At 41.5% G+C, this 25,892-nt stretch overlaps 1 protein-coding gene and 1 pseudogene across 1 annotated transcript in view; both read right to left on the minus strand.

The window, feature by feature from the left end:
- The window catches only part of RXFP1 (relaxin family peptide receptor 1), a 138,005-nt gene that overhangs the window by 60,792 nt on the left and 51,321 nt on the right, over nt 1-25,892 (minus strand). The window contains 2 exon segments of the mRNA XM_039479185.2: nt 2,176-2,281; nt 7,614-7,712. Coding sequence (XP_039335119.1) covers nt 2,176-2,281; nt 7,614-7,712 — 205 coding nt within the window.
- On the minus strand, nt 7,725-20,760 carry LOC141584049 (KAT8 regulatory NSL complex subunit 3 pseudogene; annotated as a pseudogene).

Genomic DNA, 25,892 nt, shown 5'->3' on the forward strand with positions numbered 1-25,892 from the left:
GAACTTTCTTTGAAAAATGACATCAATCTTATAGTCCAGAGCTAAAGAGGCAATCAACTTCTTTTGTTTTTATTGTGTTTATTTATAAATTCATTTCAAAAACATTTACGTATGGATTATTAGGCTCTGTTAGGAACTTTGGGTGATAGATAGGCCCCATGGAGCTCATTGTATTTTCCTGTTTCAGGTAGACAATAGGACCCGAATCACCATAGTACAAGCAAGAATGTTTAGTATACTTAAAGGAGGTTCCATGAGAGAACCCAAGAGGAAAAGGTTAATTGCACTTGAAAGAGGAGAGGTACTGTAGAGGAAAGTGAGGCTTGAAACACCTCTGAGAAACGTTACTTAAAAAGTTGGGTTTTGATTAATTAACAAGGCTAGGATTTATAAGTTACTTCTTTCTAAATGACATAAAATATTTTTATAAATAACAGTCTCTGTATTTCATAATATCCTATTGGGATAAAAAGAGATAGATGCTGGTATTCTCATGGAATAGAATAAACCAAAATGCTTTATAACAAATTCTTATATTTTAAAATTTGACATTGCAACTTTGATTGTTCACACAGTCAAAGAGGGTGTGTGTGTGTGTGTGTGTGTGTGTGTGTGTGAGAGAGAGAGAGAGAGAGAGAGAGAGAGAGAGAGAGAGAGAGAGACAGAAGGAGAAACTGCCTAGTTTAATCATTGTCAAAGCTAGCTCTAGTTTTTATAAAGAAAGTTTTCAGTATTAGCTCATATAGTTCTAGTGATTAAATTTCAGGATCTTAAAGTCAAGTCTCAGTCAAAGTTAGTGTTTAGCAAGCTAGAACAATGTAAAAATGATCATATCTATCTATGTTTTCCTGTTTTGTTCATTAGCATTTATGTGAAATGTCTTTAAAAAATCCTGACTTCAATAAACATTTCCTGGAGTATTGGCTTCTTTGATTCTTATATATGATTGACTCCACTTCTGAGATTTCCCTATAATAGTTCCAACTCAAAGTCTGGAAAGAACTCATTAATGAAATTTAATATTTACTTTTTAATGTATTTACTGTAAAGCATAGAGTTCTTTTTCTGTATGGAACTGAACAAACAGACTGAGACTAGGGATGAGTCTAAGCCAGTGTTCTGCAGAGAAAAGTATAAATGGACAACTGGAATCTAGTGGTGTAGCCAAAAGCACAATAGAATGCTGTTTTTAAAACAAAAAAATAAAATTAAAATTGTAGACATAAACTCCGGAGCTTTATTCCTATATAGCCAAATGCCTGTTGGAGATTTCCACTGAGTGACCTGTTAATCTCAAATTGAAAAAAAAAAAATCTAACATCAGAGTCCCGGTCCCAATCTTAATTACTGCCACCAAGTCTCCCTATTCTCAGATCACACTGTTGCTTAGAACAGAAACCTTGGAGTCATGTTTGACTCCTTCTCCCTTGTCTTCTTGTAGATGATCATTTATAAGGACCTGGTCTCAGTTTTTTTCTTTATACCAGAAGTTGAAAACTGGTAGGTCACAGCTTTCTGCCCACATGTCTTATGTATGTATATGTATATTAGACCATGAAAATTTTTCAAATGGAACGGGAATTAATTCAATTAAATGATTCACCCTCTGTGTGGGGCATGCCCTGTCTAGTTAGCCACTGTCTTATTCCCCTCCATTCCTCCAGCTTTCTCTCTGTGTTCTTTATTTTACAAATGTTGGTTGAATTGTTAAAGAATGGATTCAAATCTTACTTGTGGGAAAATGAAAAATGAAATTTGCTGCATCAGAATATCCTTTGATTTGGATTTTCTAGTAATTTGATACAAGTAGTGGAGAAGGATTCTGATTTTTTTCTCTGAAAATAGAATGAAATAATCATAATTTTTTTAGAAGTCATTTTTTCTTCAGTAGCACATGAAATAGATGACTTTTTTTGTTTAGATGAAATATGGTGATACTCCATACCTCACAGGATTGTCATAAGGGGTTTAATAAGTTAATATAAAAATAATTTAAGGTAAGGTCTAGCATTTAATAAACACAAAATAAATATCAGTCATTATTATACCTGACCTAGGAAAAATGACATCATCTTTAAATAAAAATACATTATTAATAATGACATGGTCTTAACTATAATACAAATTTCCAGGTACTATCTGGCTGTCAGGATGAAGTAATTCTTTTCTACTTACATTACAGTCACATTTGAAGAAACTGATGGAACAGCTCGTAAATTGGTTTCATCACAGTCAAGCTCCAGACCTTGGCAACGACATTGCAGTGGCACAGAACCAACCCCTGGGTCAAGGGAAGTGGCAAGGCATGATGACAGTGAGGGACCAGGAAGAGGAGTGTAATGAAAGGAAAGAAATGAGAAGCTATGAGAACATCATGTAATACAAAAGCATATCATTTGTTACCTAAGCAATTTAGGCAATACTTTAAATTAAGGTTCCAAAGTTTGCTTTTAATGTAACCTTAAAATAATGATAGAGCATTACTATTTGGAAACACACACTTACCAGCTCATGCACTTCTTTTAAAATAGCAGACTGTTCTCCATTCATTGCAAAATGAATGAAATCGTCTGCTCTTATACCACTAAGGATTGACATAATAATGTGTGATGAGGCTTAATGTTCATATTAGAACTGCCATTTAAAAATATATTTAGCATAATAAAAACCTTTAAAGTTAAAAATCACTTTTAACTAGCAAGACTGAGGAGAACTAAAAACAAATGATAGTGTCTATAGATTTTTTTTTTAAATCAAGAGTTTTTCAAATAATTTTTAAAAAAGATCTTCTTGGCCAGGCACGATGGCTCATGCTTGTAATCCCAGCACTCTGGGAGCCTGAGGTGGTCAGATCACCTGAGGTCAGGAGTGTGAGACCAGCCTGGCTAAGATGGTAAAACCCCGTGTCTACTAAAAATACAAAAATTAGCCAGGTGTGGTGGTGGGCACCTGTAATCCCAGCTACTCGGGAGGCTGAGGCAGGAGAATTTCTTAAATCTGGAGGCAGAGTATGTGGTGAGCCAAGACTGTGCCATTCACTCCAGACTGGGCGACAGAGTAAGACTCGTCTCAAAAAAAAAAAAAAAAAAAATCTTCTTTTGGCTTAAACAGGGTTAAAGAATGAATAAAAGTTTATTTATGGGAGTGAACTTCTTTTTCTGCATAGGACTCTATTTTCACTGATGTTGGGTGTTGGAAAGAGAGGGAGAATGAAATGTATGACCTTGGCTATCTTGTGGGTCTGTAGCGATAGTGTTAGGATGTGATTCAATAAATCTAAAGTCTATTAGAGACTTGCAATGATGTATTCATATAGCTAAAAAGAATAATGAGATTATTATTTAGGATAATAAATATAGTTTAATTCCTGCTCTGATGGGGAATGGACATTTCCTGAGAGTATTGAAAAATGTTTCCCCTCCATATTTACTTCTGGAGCCCTAAACTATACAGCAGAGGCTACAGACTCAAATGTGTCCAGCGGTCAGGCAAAGTCGATGTAGACTGTATCCAGATGTCTGAGTGTAACAGCTGCTCCCATCTGCTGCCATGTTAGAATAGAAACGTGTAGCTACAACTGCCAGCTTCCTCAAAGAAGCCAGAAATACAATGTTTTATATATAACTACCTATTTAAAAACTGATATTAGCTAACTTAAAACATTTTAAACTAATATTGGACAAAAAAAACTGTCTATGAGAATCTTCTGCTTGTTGGCTCCCAGTTTCTGACCTTTACGGGGAAAATTGCAGAGAGCAGGCAAGTGTCCCCATGGCCAAGCAGAGACCCTGGTGAATGACTGTTTATGAGGAGGTTTTTTTTGCTCAGATATGGGGTGACATGTGTTCTTCCTCTCCTCCCAAATATCTCCAGAGAATTCTTTATAAGGTTACAAGAAACCAGGACCATAACTTGGATGTAGTGTTTCATGTAAACAGAGCATCTGCCAAGAACTTTAAAACAGTTATATAGTTGCAAGTACTCATTTTGGTTATGGATGTCTGAAAACCAATGCTGTCTCTTTAAGTTAAAATCATATCTAGCCAGGGTTGGTGGCTCATGCCTGTAATCCAAGCACTTTGGGAGGCTGAGGTGGGGTGGATCACCTGAGGTCAGGAGTTTGAGACCAGCCTGGCTGAAATGGTGAAACCCCATCTCTACTAACAATACAAAAATTGCTGGGCATGGTGGTTGGCACCTGTAATCTCAGCTACTCGGGAGGCTGAAGCAGGAGAATTGCTTAAACTCAGGAGGCGGAGGTTATAGTGAGTGGAGATCGTGCCACTGTACTCCAGCCTGGGTGAGATAGCGAGACTCCATCTAAAAAAAAAAAAACAATTTGTATCATCTAATATGTGAGTCTATGTGTATGTTGTGGGGATGGGATGGAGAAGTTTGGGAAGGAAGATGAAGGTCCTGAGAATTAGAGTAGGAACGGCAGAAATGGAGGGCAGAGAAATTAGCTTTAATCCCAGTACATTTTTTTTTAATATATAGAGACTAAATTAAAGTAATCCATGTATGTTGATTACAAGGTTTTCTGCAATGAGGAAAAATTTTAAAACAACACATAAATACCCAACAGCCAAGGAAGGATTAAGGAAATTATATCATTTACAAAATATACTATTACATGGTCTATTTTAAAAGATCTTATAGTAATATAGATACCTGATTATGATGAAATGCTAATTTAAAATTTGATGAAAATAGTTTTTATAGGAAATTTCAACTATGTTAAAATAAAAAGACGAGTAATGCAGTAGCAAGTTAATGCCGGCAGCTTCTGAGTGGTCAAATTACGGCTGAGTGAGCAGTTCTTTCCAAATCGCTGTACTCTTCAAATCCTTTAAACTTAAATTTTGTTAATTTATTGGCTCATCATGGATATTATATTTTCCATGCTCTTGCCCTAGAAAGGTGACTTTAACAATGTGAATTCCTCACATTATTTTATCTCATCAAAAATGATTATAAGCTATGCTCATTTTAATTTCCAATAAATCCCTATAATCTGCTTTAAATAAGATGGGACTCAGAAACCTTAACTTAAATTTTACCCCCAAGTTTTACACCACACTTGCCATTCTAGTTTTATACTGTTTTCAGGTTTGAAAAATAAATTTAGTTATTAGCTGCACTCCCCGCCAAGTTGTCTTTAAAGAACTCCAGACGATGTATTTGTTTTTGTTAAGTGCTGAGGAAAAAAATTACTTCTGTATTTTTTTTACACAGATTATATAGCTTCATTCCTTTTATGTAATTATACTTGCGACAAATGTCTTCCGGGGTGCAGGATCAGGCAAAAAGATATTTCTCTTGCTGATTTGATCTGGTTTTACCCCATTTGTTTGTTTTGCTTTACAAACTATGAAAGCTAACATAATGCGTTATTTTATCTCTTGGACTTAATGACTATGAAGTTCATAACTATGCTTTGGGTGAAGTCACTGAACTTTTCTCAGGGAGGATTTTCTTAGATAATTTTTTTTGGTCATTCGCTTTCCATTCGCCACTTAACTTTTGCCTTTTATATCATGTTAATGGTTTAAGCCGTTTAGTAGCTATATTTTAATTGCAAGTTGCTGAAAATCCTTTTGGAAACAAGGTGAGGTATTAAAAGATTCATTTAAAATTTAAGAAATAAAACAAAAACAATATATAATAAAAGAAAAAACTGTTTTGAGATGACATACTTAATTCATTATTTAAAAAATTATCAGTTAAATTATTACTATTACTATTATTTTTTTTTGAGATGGAGTTTTGCTCTTGTTACCCAGGCTGGAGTGCAATGGCGCGATCTCGGCTCACCGCAACCTCCGCCTCCTGGGTTCAGGCAGTTCTCCTGCCTCAGCCTCCTGAGTAGCTGGGATTACAGGCACGTGCCACCATGCCCAGCTAATTTTTTGTATTTTTAGTAGAGACGGGGTTTCACCATGCTGACCAGGATAGTCTCGATCTCTTGACCTTATGATCCACCCGCCTCGGCCTCCCAAAGTGCTGGGATTACAGGCTTGAGCCACCGTGCCCGGCCAAGTTAAATTATATCTATTAACTTTTTCCTTTCCCAAAAGCTTTCAGCTTTTCTTTTTTTACCCCTCTGAGACACTGTTTTGTTCTATTGCCCAGGCTGGAGCACAGTGGCTCAATCACAGCTCACTGCAGCTTCAAACTCCTGGGCTCAAGAGATCCTCCCCTCTTGGCCTCCTGAGTAGTACAGCTAATTTTTTTTTTTTTTTTTTTTTTTTTTTTTTTTTTTTTTTTTGAGACGGAGTTTCGCTCTTGTTACCCAGGCTGGAGTGCAATGGCGCGATCTCGGCTCACCGCAACCTCCGCCTCCTGGGTTCAGGCAATTCTCCTGCCTCAGCCTCCTGAGTAGCTGGGATTACAGGCACGAGCCACCATGCCCAGCTAATTTTTTGTATTTTTAGTAGAGACGGGGTTTCACCATGTTGACCAGGATGGTCTCGAACTCTCGACCTCGTGATCCACCCGCCTCGGCCTCCCAAAGTGCTGGGATTACAGGCTTGAGCCACCGCGCCCGGCTGTACAGCTAATTTTTAATCTTTTTTCTTGGAGAGACTGGGGTCTCACTATGTTGCCCAGGCTGGTCTTGACTCAAGCAAGTCTTGGACTCAAGTGAGATCTTCCCACCTCAGTCTCCCAAAGTGCTGGGATTACAAGTGTGAGCCACTGTGCCTAGCCAATTTTTAGCTTTTTAATGGGAAAATTATTTGGTCTCCCTCTAAATAACGGCATGATGCTGAGATAGGTTATTGAGTACCCTGTGAGTCTCACAACAGAGTCGTCTATCCCCTTAAATTGGGGATTGTTAGTAGTTTTTGATTAAACTAATTTAAGTAGTGAAGACAATATTAAAAATTCAAACAGCTAGATTTTACAATTTGTGGTAGAATATACAGAAAAATAATATAGCAAAGGATTTCTTCCTCTATGCCCTGCTTTTTAACCAAGGTTTTGAAAAGCTAGTGTTAAAATGACAGCTCCAAGGCACAGATTTACATTTGCATAATGTATCAGAATAGACAAAATTTATTTGAGGAGTTATTTTCATAGATCTTTCCAATCTAAAATATTATAGTTAACCCTCAAGTTTACGCCCTTCACACCCTTCCAGTGTTTTTGTAAGTTTTCGGTGTATGACTAAACATAGAGGGTTATAATGAATAAGGGTTTTGCAGCTCAGAAGATTTTTTCCTGGCAAGCATTAAAATCCAAACAGCTTTTCTGCTCTATTTTCTCTTTTGTCTTTACATAAAATTTTATTGTGATTGCAAAAAGAGAACTCATAAAATATCATCCTTGACTGACATTGATTTTGTTCACAACAGTATCTGACGAAATTTATTAATTTCACGGTTAAGATCCCTGAGTCTTTTTTGAAATAAGTTTTCCTAGTGAAGGTTGTATCTTTAATAGAGTTTCCAATTAGAAAACTATAATTGATCTCTTACAAATTTTTAAGTTTCTTTAATTAAAAGTGATTTCCAGGTTGAGATGCAATCTTTTTTTTAAATGTTGAATCAAACTTTTAAACAATGGTATCTTATGAATTCATGAAAAAGAAAATAACTGCTCCGATTACTTACAGCATCCCGATTTTTCTGCCTGAAAGGGATATGGGGAAGTCATTTTGATGTAACTGGCAAAATATTTGTCGAATTGCAGAGACCATCCATTGTTGTCTCCTGAAATAAAAATCAGAGAACAGAAAAGTTCAGGAAATAGAAGATTCTGTATATTGGGGGAAAATAGGTCCTCTCTTTAAAACAATCCAGTGTGTTCTCAAATGTAGTGAGATCAACATTATCTGGAACCTTGTTATAAATGTGAATTTATGGACCCCCACCTGGAGATTCTGACTTTATAGGTCTGAGACGAGCTCCCTAGTCTCCATTTTAAATTTAGTTTAATTCTTTTGATTAAAAAATTTTTTTTGGAGTAAATTATGACAAAGCTATTCTCCAGGGTTTTTTTGTTTTTGTTTTTGAGACAGAGTCTTGCTTGGTCGCCCAGGCTGGAGTGCTGTGGCATGATCTTGGCTCACTGAAACTTCTGCATCCTGGGTTCAAGTGATTCTCCTGCCTCAGCCTCCTGAGTAGCTGGAATTACAAGAACCTGCCACCATGTCTAGCTAATTTGTGTGTGTGTGTGTGTGTGTGTGTGTGTGTGTGTGTGTGTGTGTATATATATTTTTTAGTAGAGACAGGGTTTCAACCATGTTGGCCAGGCTGGTCTTGAACTCCTGGCTTCAAATCCACCTGTCTTAGCCCCCCAGAGTGTTGGAATTACAAGCATTAGCCACAAAGCTCCACCTGTTCTTCATTTTTGACAAACACTATATGTGTTCCTGAAGCAAGTAATATTTTGAAAACATTTTAAGAAGTAGCATTTTAGACATATCCAAATATGGCACACTGTTTTTAGAATTTTACAATAATTATGTTTCCCTAAATCTTCTTCAATCTCTAAAACTGATGTTGGAGAGGTATAAACATGGCTAGACGGCCATGATGATGAACTTTTTAATGTTATTTTATATTATTTTATTTTTTTGAGATGGAGTTTTGCTCTTGTAGCACAGGCTGGAGTGCAATGGCACCGTCTTGGCTCACTGTAAACTCTGCATCCCAGGCTCAAGTGATTCTCCTGCCTCAGTCTCCTGAGTAGCTAGGATTACAGGAACCTGCCACCACACCCAGCTAATTTTTTTATTTCTAGTAGAGACAGAGTTTCTCCATGTTGGCTAGGCTGGTCTGGAACTCCTGACCTCAGGTGATTCGCCCACCTTGGCCTCCCAGAGTGCTGTGATTACAGGCGTGAGCCACTGTGCCTGGCTGATTAATTTCTAAGAAAGAAAGAAAACATGACTGGGATGATCTCATTTTTCTTTTTTGAAAGGTACCATTGTATCTAAAGTGATTATTCTCTGGGTGCTTATATATATATTTCCTGTATTTTCTTATTTATATTTTAAACCCCTATGTCACTTAAAAAATAGAAAACTTTATTTGCAGGATAAAAGGAAGACAATTTTTCTCACGAAATTCCTGATGATCTTCTAGTTAATGTTAAACATAAGACACAATGCAGCCAAGCATGTGATAGAGTGGACTAGTGAATGGGGATGAAGAAGTAGTTTCCAGGAGGTCTCTGCACATGGTACGGGCCTTCACTCCCTTGGCAGGGGTTTCTCTGTGATCTTCTCTAGACCTTCTAAATTTTTGTCTGAATGCTGCCAGGACTCCCTAAGGATGCCCAAACATACCAACAGAGAGTGAAGTTATGACAGTTTGTCCTATTTCTGTAAGTTAGTATTAAGTCTAGCATTGATTTTAAAATTAAAAATTTTTTTTCTGAGATAGCGTCTTGCTCTGTCACCAAGGCTGGAGTGCAGTGGCATGATCTCAGCTCCCTGCAACCCCTGCCTCTTGGGTTCAAGCGATCCTCTTCCCTCAGCCTTCCGAGTAGCTGGGATTACAGGTATACACCGCCATGCTAATTTTTTTTTTTTTTTTTTTTTTTTTTTTTTTTTCAGTAGAGATGGGGTTTTGCCATGTTGCACAGGCTGGTCTTGAACTCATAGGCTGAAGGGATCTATCTGCTTTGGCCTCTAAAAGTGCTGGGATTATTAAGCGTGAGCCACTGCAGACTTCTGCATGGGACTGTAGCAGGCCACCAGGAACTTCGTGGACAAGGGGCAATACCCCAGAAACCAGCAAACAAGTTCAAGGTGTCTGCCCAACCCTTAAACACATGCATCAGTTGATATGTTAGGCAGAGAAACAGGAGGAGGAGGAGGAGATATGAAAGATTGACCATATACAGCCAAATAGAGACTCACACTTCCTGAGACTAAAACTTCCTGTGACTTTTGTGAATGTCTGCTCCTCCTCTGTTCTACCTCCAGTTTAGAATGCTTTCTTATTCTTTAAAAGTTGGTAACTTAAATATATGTTTTCCAGACCCCAAGCAGCTAGGATTCTTGTTATAGATAAGCTTCTACCAATTGGATGCACTCTTATGAGACTTGAAGTTTGTACACACCAGCCTCATGGATATCAAGTGGTAGTTGGGGCAGTTCCTGCAGCTAGCCTCAGGGTTCCAGTTTCACGGGTGTAAAGAGATGATTAGCAGTAGCAGTGGCGATGGCAGCAGATGCTTCTTGTTCTTGGGCTTGCCACTACAGTGGTGTGCCCTCTGCCTCTGACTCCGGCTTCTGCAGCCTTTAAAATGATTCTACAAACATGTATTTCCTGCATAAAAATATTTTTTTCTTAAGCTTCTTTTTCCTAAAAATATCTAAAGTGGTTTCTGTTTCCTCCTTCCAGAAGGGGTTACAGATAACAGACTCTCAAGGATGGAAACATTGGATGGGTTATCTCTTCTGGTTCTTTTTACAGATAATGGCAATCATGTTATTATTAGAACATGGAACTCTCATAATTAATGGTACACAGTGACAAAAAGAAGTCACTTAAATTATTGCTACGGCTTCCTGAAATGATGTGCCTGTTAGAGGGCTAGACTCCGGTGAAGTGCTTGCTATGATAAATCATTAGAATGAGAGAGAGAAATTTCAAGCATTGTGAAGTGGGGTTGCTAAAAAAAAATAGCTCTGGAGCGATTAAAGAAAGGAAACAGCTGGGCGCGGCTAATCCCAGCACTTTGGGAGGCTGAGGCAGGCGGATCACTTGAGGTCAGGATTTTGAGACTAGCCTGGCCAACGTGAAGAAACCTCATCTCTATTAGAAATACAAAAATTTGCCAGCCATGGTGATGCATGCCTGCAGTCCCAGCTACTCTGGAGGCTAAGGTGGGAGAATTGCTTGAACTGGGGAGGTGGAGGTTGCAGTGAGCCAAGATTGCACCACTGTACTTCAGCCTGGGTGATAGAATTACCCTCAAAAGATCTTTTACCTCTTGTGGCCTTAGATCAGGACTGATATATCCCTACATTATACAGAATCTGATCCTATGGGTTGTTAAGTTACAGTATAAGTGGATTCACATTTTGTCATATCATTAACATTTTTGTTGTTGTTGCTGTGTTAGAGACAGGGTCTCACTCTGTTACATAGGTTGGAGTGCAGTGGTGTGATCATAGCTCACTGCAGCACCAAACTACCGGGCTCAAGGGATCTTTCCACCTCAGGCTACTGAGTAGATGGGACTATAGGTGCATACCACCATGCCTAGCTGATGGCGGTTTCTCTGTGTTGCTAATGCTGGTCTCAAACTCTTGGCTTCAAGTGATCCTCCCACCTTGGCTTCCAAAAGTGCTGAGAGTATAGATGTGAGCCACCATGCTCAGGGTGTCACACCTTTTAAGCGCAGATTAGAACACTGATTGGCAAGAGACCTTGTGAGTTACCCTGGGACATTTGTGTGTGTTCAGTTGAATTTGACCACTCTAAATCCCCTTCCCACCAAACCTCCCTTGCAAACAAAAGCAGCTCTCTTTTCCTGTCTGATGAGGTTAGTTGTAGTTTATTTGAGGACACACAAGAGTTACTTTACCTGAGGTAAATAAGTTGCCAACTCTCCTCAGGCCCTTTCATTACCAGGCTTCTTTGCTTCTCTACCTATTGCAACTGGAGTCAGAGCCCATCATGCTACAGAACACAAACTGAACTTAGAAAGAGAAGACTGACATGCCAAAAGATTTTGCTATGTTAAGCAGATACCCAAGGACTTTGTATGGGAATGGTTTCTACAAGTGTTAGACCAGGAAGTAGAAATATAGCTTTAGGTTGGGCAAAGCTGATTGATCTGGGTATCTGATATGGTTTGGCTCTGTGTCCCCACTCAAATCTCACCTTGAATTATAATAATACCCATGTGTCAAGGGTGGGACCAGGTTGAGATAAATGAATCGTGGGGGTGTGTTCCTCCATGTTATTCTTCTGCTAGTGAGTGAGTTTTCATGAGATCTGATGGTTTTACAAGGGGCTTAACCCTTTGCTTGGCACTCATTCTCTCTCCTGCTGCTCTGTGAAGAGGTGCCTTTGGCCATGATTATAAGTTTCCTCAGTCCTCCCCAGCCATGCGGAACTGTGAGTCAATTAAACTTCTTTTCTTCATAAATCACCCAGTCTCGTGTATTTCTTCATAGCAGCATGAGAACGGCCTAATAGTGTCCTCCTCCTAGAGTTTCTGGATTCCGTGTGTTAGGTCAAGTGGTAGCTTGCTAGATTGTTGATTGAAATTTGAACAAAATGCTGGCCTAGGCTAAGCAAAATTGATCACGAGGGCCAGCCATTGTATTATACAATTGCAAGGAAACTGTTGTGGAATATGCTGTAGATTTACCCAACTTCATTGGTGTTTTCCTGTGCAGCAGAGACTGAAAAGTTTCAGACAACATTTCATACCTCCTGTAGAGCCAGCATTTGGATGCACTCACATGTATCTTGGTAAGTAGAAGAGAAGTATCAGGTCATTTCTTGTGGCTCTGTCTAAAACAAGGACATAGGAGCAATTGTGGATGAGCATTTCAGGTACTACCAGCTTTGTGGGTGTTGAGAGGCAGTTGTGTTGGGGGCGGGAGCAGCAGTTGTCTCTGATCTGAATTGTAGCCATGATGATCCAACAGCACAGATGTAGGCCTTGTTTACGCCCACCCTTCCAGCCCTTCTGAGGATTTTCTGCTTACCTAATTTCTGTTTAATATACCTAGAGTAGTTTCTGTTTTTTTTCCATTTAACATTGATAGATAAGGGGAAGATGATTGAATCATTTGATTAAAGTATGGTGTAAAAATGATTAGACGTTTAGTTAATTAGGGGAGCTGAAGTGGAATCTCATGAGCGTGAACAAAGCAGTGCATTTCTTTTGAACTGATAAATTCAGTGTAGTTTAATTTTGTGGTTGCACTTAAAAAAATGTCACGTGGGTTCCGGGGATAGCGTCAGGAGCCTTACAAAATGTTCTGTCTACTGGGCTTTGGAATCACCATTTGTTTTCTTGGCTGTCAGGTTTTTAAATTTTGGAAATTTATGGCATTTAATTATCTTCCTTTCCTGGTTTGGCAGAGTTTTTTGACCTTTTGACAAGTTTACTCTGGTAAACTTATTTCATATCTTTAGATAAGGAGAATTCTTTGCGATTTTCATTTCCCCCTTTTAACAGAGAAGTTGCATATTAGCATTTAGCACTGAAAGAAGTCATATTTAGCAAGTACCCACTATGTTGTGCAAGGTACTCTATTTTATACTCATGACGACTCTATTTGGTCATTATCATCATCTCTACTTACAGATATATATAAGCAGAAACCCAGATAGAAAAATTGGTACTAAAGAAGGTTAGGTGACTTGACTAAGAAACAGATTTATTAAAAATAACTAAATGAATAAAATAACAAACTACTATTGGATTTCTTTTCTAGGCCAAAGAAATTACTTAATTAGTTTATATTCCATCTAGAGAATTTCACCTTTTGTGGGACATCAGCTTTATGTATTTAGCTGTTACTATTTGCTGCTTACTTTTCCGTTGTCTGTTTCATTTCTGTTGAGGTTCTTATATCAGATTGTGTGAATTATACAAAAGTTTATTTAAATAACAACCAGAAGTTGTTATTAACTAGAATTTAAATTCACATTATTTTTTTTTATGAAATCAATGAAAGTATTGCAAGTCACTAAGGTATTACTGAAAACAATTTACCAAAAACATAATAGTGTTATGAGTGATTGTATGTTTATAGATGTTACAAATAAAGCATGTAAGTAGGTAGGTTATTTGGCTCCAAATATGTTGAGGCATTGAGTATTCTTATAAATGGTTTTTGTGCATATCTGCAGAAAGTGAGTGAGATGTGGGCTTGCGAAGGTCAGAAGCTACCAGGGCCTCGCTTCACTGTGTACCATGTTCATGTTCCTGTTCCTGCCACATCTGTCTACCTCAGGATCAGTGATGGAAATTAGGTGAGGTGACAGCATCCTGGAACACAGGGCCGTTTTGTGAGTAGTGTTTCAATGCTGCAATGAAATTCATGAGATGTGGCTGAGTGACTGCCATAGATGCTGATTTTCTTTCCCTCTGCTTCTTTAGCAGATCCTAAGCTTTTACAAATGGAAAACTTCGATTTGCTGAATTTTTATGATTAATAGATAACGCCATGCTTAAAACCAGGGCTGTGTGCCATTTCCTAATCCTTTGTCCTCACCATGGCTCTCTTGCCTTCTTGTTTCAAGGGGCACACGCGATGTGGCCTTGGTCACAACATTTCAGTCCAGCAGAACCAAGTGATACAGTTTAACCTTCTCTTCTCTCTTTCTTTTTTTTATTTTGAGACAGAGTCTTGCACTGTTGCCTGGGTGAAGTGCAATGGCGTGATCTCGGCTCACTGCAACCTCTGCCTCCCAGGTTCACATGATTCTTCTGCCTCAGTCTCCTGAGTAGCTGAGATTACAGGTGCACACCACCACACCCGGCTAATTGTTTGTATTTTTAGTAGAGATGGGGTTTCACTATGTTGGTTAGACTGGTCTCGAACTCCTGACCTTGTGATCTGCCTGCCTTGGCCTCCCAAATTGCTGGAATGACAGGTGTGAGCCACCATGCCCGGCCTCTTTTCTCTTTCTTAATCCTGCTCTCTTTCTCTGATTTTCTACTGCATTGTACCTTTCTCTCTCTCACTCTCTCTCTCTCTCTCTCTCTCACACACACACACAGAAGAAAAAGAAGTAAGGAGGAGAAAGAGGTGACATCAGGATGGAAGTAGGAACTTTTAGACGAGTGGAAAGAAACAGTACAAACCTCTAATTCTTCCCCAAGTCACAGCATAGTATTTTGTACCTTTTAAATAGCAACATCGTCAAACAAGCCTTTTAGGCATCAGTTTTTACCTTTCTTTCTGACTTTCCAAAGTATTTTCCTCTTCCTACTCATTACTTCCTTCCATGAAAAGGCAGAAGACAGAAATATAGAACATGGGAAATGTTGCCAAAATTGCAAAGTTGGGAAGTTAGCAATTTAAAGAAAACAGCTATTGGTATATGTATTTCTACACTTTAAATCCTGTGTGCTTCATATTTTAAGGATGTATGAGACAGTGATCAGAATGGTTTTATATACTTTAGTAATGATCCTGATGAAATTTATTCTCTGATTTATTTTGAGGCAGCCTAGGGTAGTGTAACAAGCACTGCACAGAAGGGAATACTGTGTTAGGGGATATGGTTTCTGGTATGTATTGGCAGTGTTCTAAAAACAGCACCAATAAAACAAGTATTTTTAGTCAAAAAGAGTTTTTCAGCTAAAAATGACATAGTCATGTTGCAAATACAATTTGAAAACATAGATTAAGAAGAGTCTGCTCTTGCATGCTGCGTGAGGTTACTAAATATTTGATTGAATGAATGAATGACTGGATTTCTGTCCTTAAAGATACTTCAGAGAAAGCTCAGTCTCCCTTATGCTAAAATAAAAACTGGGAGCTGGGCATTTCTCAAAAACACAAATTTACAGTCTCCTCCACTGGAGACTCTCATTTATTTGATCCGCATGGAGTCTGGGGAAACTATATTTCTCATAAGTGGCCTAGGTGAGTCTTAAAGCAGGTTTTGGAAGAACTGCATTATGGGACTTGCCATAGTCAGCTAGGGTCCTTCTCACACTGCATTAGAGGACAGTTAGAATTTAGTCACAGAAAAATCTTGTGAATCAGAGAGGGTGTATTTCTTTTAAGCAAAGTTGCTGGGTGTTGACCATCAAGTATTTTAAGGCACTCAAATAAGATGAATGCAGATGGTCCCAACGTAAGGACATTTTGCTTATAACTGTCTTATTATACTTATTGTAATCTGCCTCCTGCTATGCTTATTGATGTATATATTTTATCTCCTTATGAGAGTATAGTAGGAAATAATCTTTTTTGTTGTTGTTCTTAATTGTTTTTGCTAATGTAAGAACAGAACCATCACAGCTGCTCAGCTCTATAACCCACCTAGCCCAAGACTGTAGCAGTGGTGGGGCCAAGAGTAGGCAGGTCTTCCTACCTCAGTGACCTCAAAGCACAAGGATACCTCCGTAGGGCATCAACATGCGCCTGTCATCCAAGGATTTAAGACTTTCCTGATCTTCCACATTTTCTACCAATAGTACCACCTTCTGAGGTTATGGATTCCAGGTCTTCTATGAAACAGGTAAAGCTTCCTTTCGTATTTCAAGAAATACAGTTTGCGAAGGGAACTGGAAAATGCGACTCTAGGCCTCAACCACTTCATCTGTTACCTTGCCCAAGGTGTAAAACAATCGACGTTCTCACAGCTTCTTCAGTTGTGGAGTTCTTCAAGGTGGACAGATTGTACCTAGGGAAGTCATCCACTGCAAGCACACTAGAATTTCCCATAAAGGCCAGTCAGCTCGTTAGTTTTTCTTTGTCCCCAGCATACACTGAGCCAATAACTTTTCTTAAGTCATGAATGGCTTGTTTGGGGCTCTGTCTGGCCTAAATGATTCCTAAAATCTTCACATGGCTCATATAGTCTTACTGGCTTCTGTTCTTTTGGTGCGATATGATCCTACCTGTAAAGCTATCAAATCCCTGGGTCCTGGATGCCTCTTCAGATTTCATACCTTCTTCAAGTTTACTAAAAACTTCCTGAATTTAAGAAATTTCAGAAAGTCACCAGCTAATGCAAAAACACAGCCTAATTCTCTGGGAATCCCTGTTGAGATCAGCTTTTCAGGTCAGGGAGGGAAGGTATGGTGTTTAGGGTACCCTCTCCTATCACACACATCCCTCATGCCCACAGTACCCTGACCTCCCTTGCCTGAGACGCCTAGACACTATGCACTGCCTTCTGGCTGCCACTCAGACTGGCCAGGAAGGTTCCCAGATTGAATACAGGTGGCCTGGTATAGATACATATTGTACTGTGGGTCAGGACCATGGTCTCTAATTTAAGCCATGTCGTAGGCCCTTCCTGCCTACAGAAAAGGACACTGAATCGAGTTACACTTGGGTTGCCTAATTTATTACCTTATCTGGAAACACTGTAAGTGTGGGAGCCTGTTCTGGAGGATAGCTTCAAAACCAAATCTAAAACTATCTTTGCACACAAGTGTTATGAAGAGACAAGCAGGGGCTCAGAGCTCCCTCTTCTGTGACCACTTCTCCAGGGACTGCCACCTACAGGGCTCACTGGTACCTGCATAGTAGAGTCACTGTCGATCATCTTCCCACTTCAAAGCAGGAAGACAAAAAGTCTCACGCAACAGAAACGAAAACACTGAAGCATGGCCTTCATTGTCCTGATGCCACAAGTTTCCTGGGATGGCCAAGATACTACCTTAGCTTGTCGTCCCTGCTTCCCCTCCAGAGACTGGAGACAGAGGATTTTCAGGGGTTGGGGTTTCTTCTCTGACTCTGCAAATTCTGCTCTTTATCTCCAGCTGAATCGCTAGCTCCTTGGGTGGCAGAGCAGAGACCTAAGCCCAAACCACAGGGCTTACTGGCACGTCCTTCAAGCCACTTCCTTTGCTGTTCCATTTCTCTTCTTCAGCCTATCTGAACCTGCGGATTCTCTGGATACAGAAACTACCCAAAGCACGGTGAAAAAGACAAAGGGACCAGGTTTCACCTGGCAACCACTGCTCCTAACATTTCGAGTAAGTCAAAGAGGCTGAAAAATGACAGCCTAGTTCTCTTTGCCTTCATTATGATGCTAACAAAACCCAGAAGTTTTCAGGTGTCAGCAGGCTACTCAGTATCTGGTATGGTTTCTAAGGTGGAGTTGCATGGGGAGTACTCTGTTATGGCTGCTCAGTGAAGGCGACAGTGATGTTCAAAACAAGCCCTTCTGGCTCTGAACCAGCACTTGGCAGGCCAGGATGACTCCAGTCTTTAGCAAAGGGCTTTCCATTCTAACTCCCAAAGCCCAGGAGTCTCAGACCACATGGATGTCTCCTCCCAACTGGGCACACACCTTCCTTATGCAGCAGGCGGTCCAATACTGATGCTTGGGTCAAACCACAGCTTAAGCAGGGGAAGAAGTGCCTCTGATGTGTGCACAGTCAGATCTGCTGAGGAGGCTGGGGAGCCCAGGAACCAGATTTGCAGATTCTGGACGATGGTGTTTCCCTTACTGGTGCCATATCACCTAACCTAATGGTTTCTCTGAAGACCCAACAGCCCAACTCTGAAGACAGTTGGTGGAGAGGCAAAAATGATGGTCTTAAAGAGGTCTTCAGAAACGTGGACAACTCAGCAGGACCACACACGTGCCCAGGGCACACCATGAGACAGCCATCACCAACTTGGTAAGGAGGACATATCACATGGCATCTTCAGGGTGCTGGAGGCAGGTGCTGTGAGCTGGAGGGCAGCACCTGGGAAGGGGGGTCCTCGGATGGAGCTGCTCCTGAGCCCATGGTGCTCAGCGTGGTGATCCTGCTCAGCTGGCCACAAAGTGTCAGAGTAATGGTGGTGGGGACCTTCAAGCCTGATGCTTGGTTAGAGATCTGAGCCAGGCCAGGGAGGCTGCTTGCCAACTTAGTGAGGTCCCCACTGGTCAGCAGCTGGTGGATGGCTGTGGGCTTCCCACCAAGAGTGGCACCCAAGGAGGAGAGAGTGGTAGCCACAGGAATGGTATGGACAATGGCGCTGGTGGCTGTGGCGATGGCACCCAGGCTCTGCATGGGGTGGGCAACTTCACACTGGTGGCCTGTGGGGCTGGTCCTGGGGAGGGATTTGCTGGAAGGTCAGAGGTCTTGCTGCTGATATCCTGCAAGCTAAAGCTGAGGCCTTGGAGGAGGCTGCTGGCTGATGTGGCACCTGGGAGGGAGCATCCAGGAGAGGTGGCCACTAAGTGGCTCTGCAGTGTGTGCAAGGCACTGGGTCCAGTGCTGCTGGAGACCACTGAAGGGGCTGGGCTGGCTGAGACTCCACCTTCAGAAGCACTGGACTTGGCCGTGGTGAGAAGCCCTGTGAGCTCCTTGGCCCCTGCTGAAGCCTGCTCCAGTGTCATGGTGATGGGCTTCCCACCTCCTGGAACACTTCCTTGGGAAAGGAGCACAGGGCCCTCCAGCTATGTCCCCTTGGGAGAGAACGGACACCTTAATCTTCAGTCGCTTGGAGGTCTTCCTGCCAGGCAGAGGACTCGAGGGATGGTGTTGCTTCAGCTGGACCCTAAGATCCTCTTTCTCTCCTTTCTCCACTGGTTCTGATGAAATGGGAACTTGAGCTCGTTTGTGGATCAGCACAGCTTCTGTCCACTGCACATGTCTCTTCAGCATCTGAGAGCTTCCAATCTGACCGGACTTCAGGGCAGAGGTCACTGTGGTCACTTTGGTCTTGGGACTGGAGGTGGGGCTGCTGGACACACTGGAGAGATCCTCTGAGCCTGAGAGTGAAGTGGGCAGCTTGACGGCTGGGGAGGCAGGTGGACTGCCCTGCTCAGGGACTTCAAAGGCCAAGTCTCTGCAGGCCACGTCGTGGGGCTTCTTCTTCTCCGCATCCTGATCCTGAGGTTCAGAGCCCAGGTGGCCCTCGGCACGAGTGAGCACTCCAGTCAGAAAGTCCACAATCTCATCCTGAATACATCTGTCCACCATGCTCTGAGTCAATCCTGATTTCTTCTTTGCTTTGCTTATTCTGGGATTGTCATCAGCTCCCCCAACCACCAGCAAGCTGTTCTCAGCTCGAATCCTCTCCCGGAAGTCCCAGGGTGACACTGAAGGGAATTCTGAACAATGACAAAGAGGACTGGAGTCTTCATATCCAGGAGAGGATCATCTACCTCCCCTCTGGGGCCATCCACGGTAAATAGAGGAAACCCAAGGCAGACAACTGCAGTGACGTACTCCATCACTGACACGTGACAGGCCACCAAAGCTCCTGTGTTCCAGCCAATCAAGATAATGTGTGGGAAATGACTGTGATTCTCCAGCACTTTGCTTTTCACTGCCCCAATGATATGCTTGAGACACTGTAGACCTCCTACCCCACTGCCACTGTTCAGCAGATGGGTGGCTGCAGGGATGACCTTGCCCAGGCAGGAGAGCTGAGATTGCCAGAATCGGTGGTGGCATGAAGTGGGAAACACAGAGCTGGAGGGACCAGAGAAAGCGATCAGAATCAGTGGGGAGCCAGGGAGTTTGCTTGGTTTGTTATGAGAACGCAACCCCACAGTAGGGTCCCAGGTCCTCTTCCGTCAGAGAGACAAGGCCTCAGCTCCTGCAACTCCAGTCTTCGTGTTGGATGACACAAGCATCTGGGCAATAAAGGTTGGGATCTTCCCCTTCAGCATCTGCAAAGCATCCAGGTAGGCTGCCAGCACGGGCAGACTCAAGGTCTCCACAAGGGTGGTGTGCAGCCATTGGATCAGCTTGGTGTCCCAGCTCACACTTGCCAGAGCCGGCTGCACTCTCCTCACACACTTGTCCACAGCAACACGGTGCAGCACTGGCTCATTACAAGCCCCTTCACTGGCCAAGTGGGCAAGCCGGTCAGACTGCAGGACTTTGAGGATCTTGTTGAATAGCTTGTTCTGGCCATTGTCCAGCCAGTCCTGTTGACATGCTCCTCACAGTCTCTGGCTGCGGGGGGGGGCATCTGCATCAGTCCTGGAGAAGGTGACATGCCATTCACACTCATTCATCATGCTGCGTGCCTTCTGATTGTCATAGAGCGGCACAGGGGTTGACGTGACAGTCTCCACATCTATTGGGATGTCTGATTCCCCGTAAACCGGTGAGGAAATAGGACTGGGCCATACATACTTCACAGGTATTTAACAATCATATGGTACTTTCATGCTGCCACTGGGGAGTGACAAAGAGCATGTGGGTGAGGTGGGTGCTACTGACATCTGGGTGGGCACTCCAAGGCTTGGCATAGCTGTGATCCAGAAAAATCAGGTCCAGCTTCCGTTCCTGCACTTAAAGCAGGAAGAGCAGCGAGGTGCCCATGCGTCGAGCTGAAGTCTGGAAGTCCCTTTCCCCATCCCACTGGGCCATGTCAGTGGAGGGACAGAAAGTAAGAGCATGGGTATCTGCATGCTAGTCACCTGCGGTCTTCAGGCTGCATGCTCGGCCCAGGAAATAATCTTTTTAACCTACGTATTTTTGTATGCTTCAGTGACTACTAAGGTACTTTTACCTTTTTCTCTTTTATCATCCAGTTCAAAATGCCATAAGGTACTTTCAATATCAATGAAATCTATCATTTTAATATCATTGAAATCTAGTTCTTACCAGCCCTCATAAAGTGTTTAAAGTACATAAAATGCAAAAACATGATTTCACTTATACCAAGTATTAGTTATAATTTAGTTTTATTGGAACGTGAGTTAGGCATACCATTTGAATTCTACAGAAGACATCTCTCTCCCCATGTTGTTAGATTCGCCTGGCACTGGCATTGGGGGGTGAGGACAAAGGATGAGATTTCGTTGGGGACAGAAAAGTCTGATAAAGGACCCAAGTTTCCTGGGTGCATTAACTTGTCATATGCTTTATCAGGCTTTTCTGAAATAGCTTCACAGGATTATCCTTGAGAAGAGAGTTTTATGGTAAAATACGTTTGGGAAATGCTGCATCCTATATCCCCACTTGGAATTAATAATGCATGTTGGTATGATGAAGTGAGAACTCAGGCAATAAAGAAATAGCTTTAATTTAACTCTTTCTATGTGACACCTATTAGTGCATTTTGAAAAATGTTTGTTTTTGTATTTGCACAAGAAAGACTATTCGTCCAGATCAGTGGTTATCATAGTGTAGATCTGGGAACAGCAGCATCAGCATCACCTGGGAACTTGAAAGAAAAGCAAATTCTTGGGCCTTATCTCAGAGGCACCGAATTAGAAACTCTGCAACCCCCGAGAGCCCAGCAATCTGTGTTTTAACAAGCCTCAAGTGATTAGATGCCTGCCAAAGTTAAAAACTTCTGATTTAGACTAATCGTTTTTCTAGGTGTTATGAATCATAATAAAATTGTCTCCACTACATGTGATGGCAGATGCCTGGGCTTGACTCCTACTTACTCGATTAGCATTTCTGGGGTGAAGGGTTAGGACTCAGCATCTTTTACCAGCCCCCAGGTGGCTCAGATGCAGGTAGTCCTCAGAAACGTTCCTGTCGATTTGCAGGGCCACTCCTGGGCTCCCTTGATGTTTAGCTGAGGGACTTACGCCTCTGTCAGAGAAGAGGCCAGAACAAAGAACATGTGAAGATGTCATGTTAAATGGTATAATCATTTATGAAAATGAAAGGCTAAATCTGATAGTTTACTAAGTATACATGCTTATTGATAATGAGTAAGTGATTGATTTATAATTTATAAGGTTTGGATTTATGCAGGGTGGAGCATTTCTTTCTTTCTCTTCTTTCTTTCTTTCTTTCTTTCTTTTTTTTTTTTTTTTTTTTTTTTTGAGACAGAGTTTCGCTCTTGTTACCTTGGCTGGAGTGCAATGGCGTGATCTCGGCTCACCACAGCCTCCGCCTCCTGGGTTCAGGCAATTCTCCTGCCTCAGCCTCCTGAGTAGCTGGGATTACAGGCACGTGCCACCATGCCCAGCTAATTTTTTGTATTTTTAGTAGAGACGGGGTTTCACCATGTTGACCAGGATGGTCTCGATCTCTTGACCTCATGATCCGCCTGCCTCGGCCTCCCAAAGTGCTGGGATTACAGGCTTGAGCCACTGCGCCCGGCCTCTTTGTTTCTTTCTTTCTCTTTTCTTTCTTCTTTCTTTCTCTTTCTTTCTTTTTTCTGAGACAGAGTTTCTCTCTTGTTGCCTAGGCTGGAGTACAAAGGTGCAATCTCAGCTCAATGCAACCTCCACCTCCTGGGTTCAAGCGATTCTCCTGCTTCAGCCTCCCGAGTAGCTGGGATTACAGGCATATGCCACCAGGTCTGGCTAATTTTTGTATTTTTAGTAGAGATGGGGTTTCACCATGTTGGCCAGGCTGGTCTTGAACTCCTGACCTCAGGTGATCTGCCTGCTTAGGCCTTCCAAAGTTCTGGGATTACAAGCGTGAGCCACTACAACCTGCCAAAGTCGAGTGTTTCTGATTCTCATGTATTTACTCAACTTTCAGCACTCATCCTTGGAACACAGTGGAACATCTTTTGCTCATAAAGTAAAATGAAGTTATTATCCCCAAGAACAGAGGTGCCCTGGGCCACCAGAGTAAACCTTGGAATGCAGGCTGGCCAGGTAGAGCAATTCGTCAAACTGTGTGGAGTTTCTTTAAAACTAATGACAACGTAAGTTTGCAGGACAGAATATATATATCTTTTTCTGGGGACTTCATACCTTTCGGAAGTAACTTTTTATGGAAATTAAAGGATATGACATTGTCCTGGGCATCTTTTAAAGGAATTTGAGGCCACGAACGAATTACATTTGTGTCCTATATAAGAGGCAGTGTCCTGAGAGGAAAATCTTTGTGGTGGTAACCCATACGTTGCATAAACATCACTGGAAAAACACAAATAAACAAATTTGAGATTAAAGCTAGCTCTGTATTTTCAGAAAAGCCTAAAGTTCAGCTACTTAGGTATTTGCAAAGTTATTTTGAGAATAATAAATAGAAAACCAGAAAAATTTGAAAATACAATGCATGATTATTCTTTAATACACGTATTTTTGGCCCATGTCACTTTTGCTCCTGTGTTTTATTTACATTTTAATTTTTATGGGTACATGGTAGGTGTATACATTTACGGGGTATACAAGATGTTTTGAAACAGGCATGCAACGTGTATCCTTCTGTGTTTTTAACTTGAAAAAAAGACAAACCACCAACTTCATGGAATATTCTAAAATGAGAACAGCTAACATCTCCAGCAAACCACCTGGCATTGCCGTCATTCTGATAGTTGTATAAAAAGTTGTACTTTGGAAATGATGGAATAATTAATGTTCCAGAATTTTAAAGGCAGGACCAATTAAAAATTTTAACAGTCCTTGATATACTTCAAACATTCTTGTAATCTTATTTGAAAACATGTATCATCACCATCGCACCCATAAATAAGTACTGCTTATCTAATTTCATGGATTAGTAAGTGCCAGGCCAGTGACGGGAAAAGTGCTCTGGGGCATTAACAAAGTTTTCCTTCTCTTAAATTCCTTGCACTTTCTGCTCCTTTTCCTATTCTAGACAGCCAGAATTTCCCACTTTAACTGTATGATAACTGTATGAAAGGGATGACACAGAGGTTTACAGATAATAAGGGAGTCAAATTTCTTGGTATTTGATTTTTAAATGCTTAAATTTGATCATTGACAATAGACTTGGAAAACCAAAAAAGAGAAGAGCTGAGCTTTGCTGTTCTCAGACTGAACAAAAACCTTGTACCAGAAAGAGAGAGTGGAGGGGTTTTTCTTCCTTCCCACCTCCTTGGGCTGAATCTAGGGGAAACCACCCATTTCCCACATCGATTTCTGGGCTCTGGGGCAGGGGTAGCCTGATGTCCTTTGCTAAGCAGAGGCCATACGTATGGGAGGCCTCACAGAATTACTGCACACTCTGGCTTGACATGGGAATAGTAGAGTAGCAATGGCCATAAGGGCCTAGGCAGATGGACTAAAATGTGAGCATGAAAGTTCTCCTGGCCTCAGCCTGGCTCAGGAGTACTACATGTTTCCTGTGAGCCCCAGAATGCCACAGATGTAGGTAGGAGAGGCACTGGATGTGGAAGGGCCTAAGACAGGCAGGAGATGACAGAGTGGTGACTTACGGAAGAGGACCAGATAGATTTATGCACATATTAGAGGATGCTGCTATCCTCAGCTGATGACAGACAACCAGATCCCCTACACAATGTCCTGGCACCACAGAGATTGCTGAGCTCAATTGCAATCCCAGGTGAAGGGAAATGAATCAGACCTTTAACTGCCTTGGTTTAGACTTTGACCACTTGGAAGAACAGAGACTTGTAGCATAAATTAACTTTGGCCACAGAAAAATAAAGATTTACATTTCTTACTCACTTGAGAAGTTGAACTGATTGTCGTGTCTACTGCTATAGTTTGCATGTTTGTTCCCACCCAACCCCATGTTGAAATTTAATCCCCAATGTGGTGGTATTAGTAGTATTGGGAGGTGGGTCCTAGTTTGGATCACGATTGTGGGTCACTCATGAATAGATTAATGCTGTCTCTTGAAGGTGAATGACTTCTCTCTCACTCTATTGGTTCAAAAGAGAGCTAGCTGTTAAAAAGAGCCGGGTACCACCCCTTCTCTCTCTTGCTTCCCCTCTCACATGTAATCTCTGCACACACTGGCTCCCCTCTGCCTTCTGTGATGAGTGGAAGCAGCTGAGCCCTCACCAGAAGCTGAGCAGATGCTGGCACCCTGCTTTTTGTACAGTAAGCAGAACCATAAGTCAAATAAACCCCTTTTCTTCATAAATTACCCAGCCACAACTATTCCTTTAAAACAATGCAAAACAGATATCCACCATGTGTAGTGCAGTGAATCAATTTCCCCATCTTTAAAGGGAACAAAAATAGTACCTTTCTCCTGGGTTGCCATGAAGATTAAATGAGGTAAAATGTATAAAGCACTCAAAATGGAAGAACTATTATACCTGCCATTTTAGGTTTGGAAGTTCATCTAATCGCTTATACATTATATTTTAAAAGGAAAGTTAAAATAATTTATCTTTTTTAAACTAAAATCTAACTAAATCCTAACCTCAGGTTATCTGCCGAAGTTGGCCTTTCCACCCTGCCCGCTGGATGTTTAACGTCTTTTAAAATAAACCTTTCTAGGCTAGGAAGAGATTGTCTTTCCCAGGGTTTGTCTGAGCAAAGGGTGCGCAGCGCATGCATTTGATATGTAAGCTAACCAATGGAGACCCAGACTTCCTCTTCGCCCACACACCCTGGAGGCGACAGTCCTCC

Source organism: Saimiri boliviensis, chromosome 3 (assembly GCF_048565385.1).
Source record: "Saimiri boliviensis isolate mSaiBol1 chromosome 3, mSaiBol1.pri, whole genome shotgun sequence".
Taxonomy (NCBI): Eukaryota; Metazoa; Chordata; class Mammalia; order Primates; family Cebidae; genus Saimiri; species Saimiri boliviensis.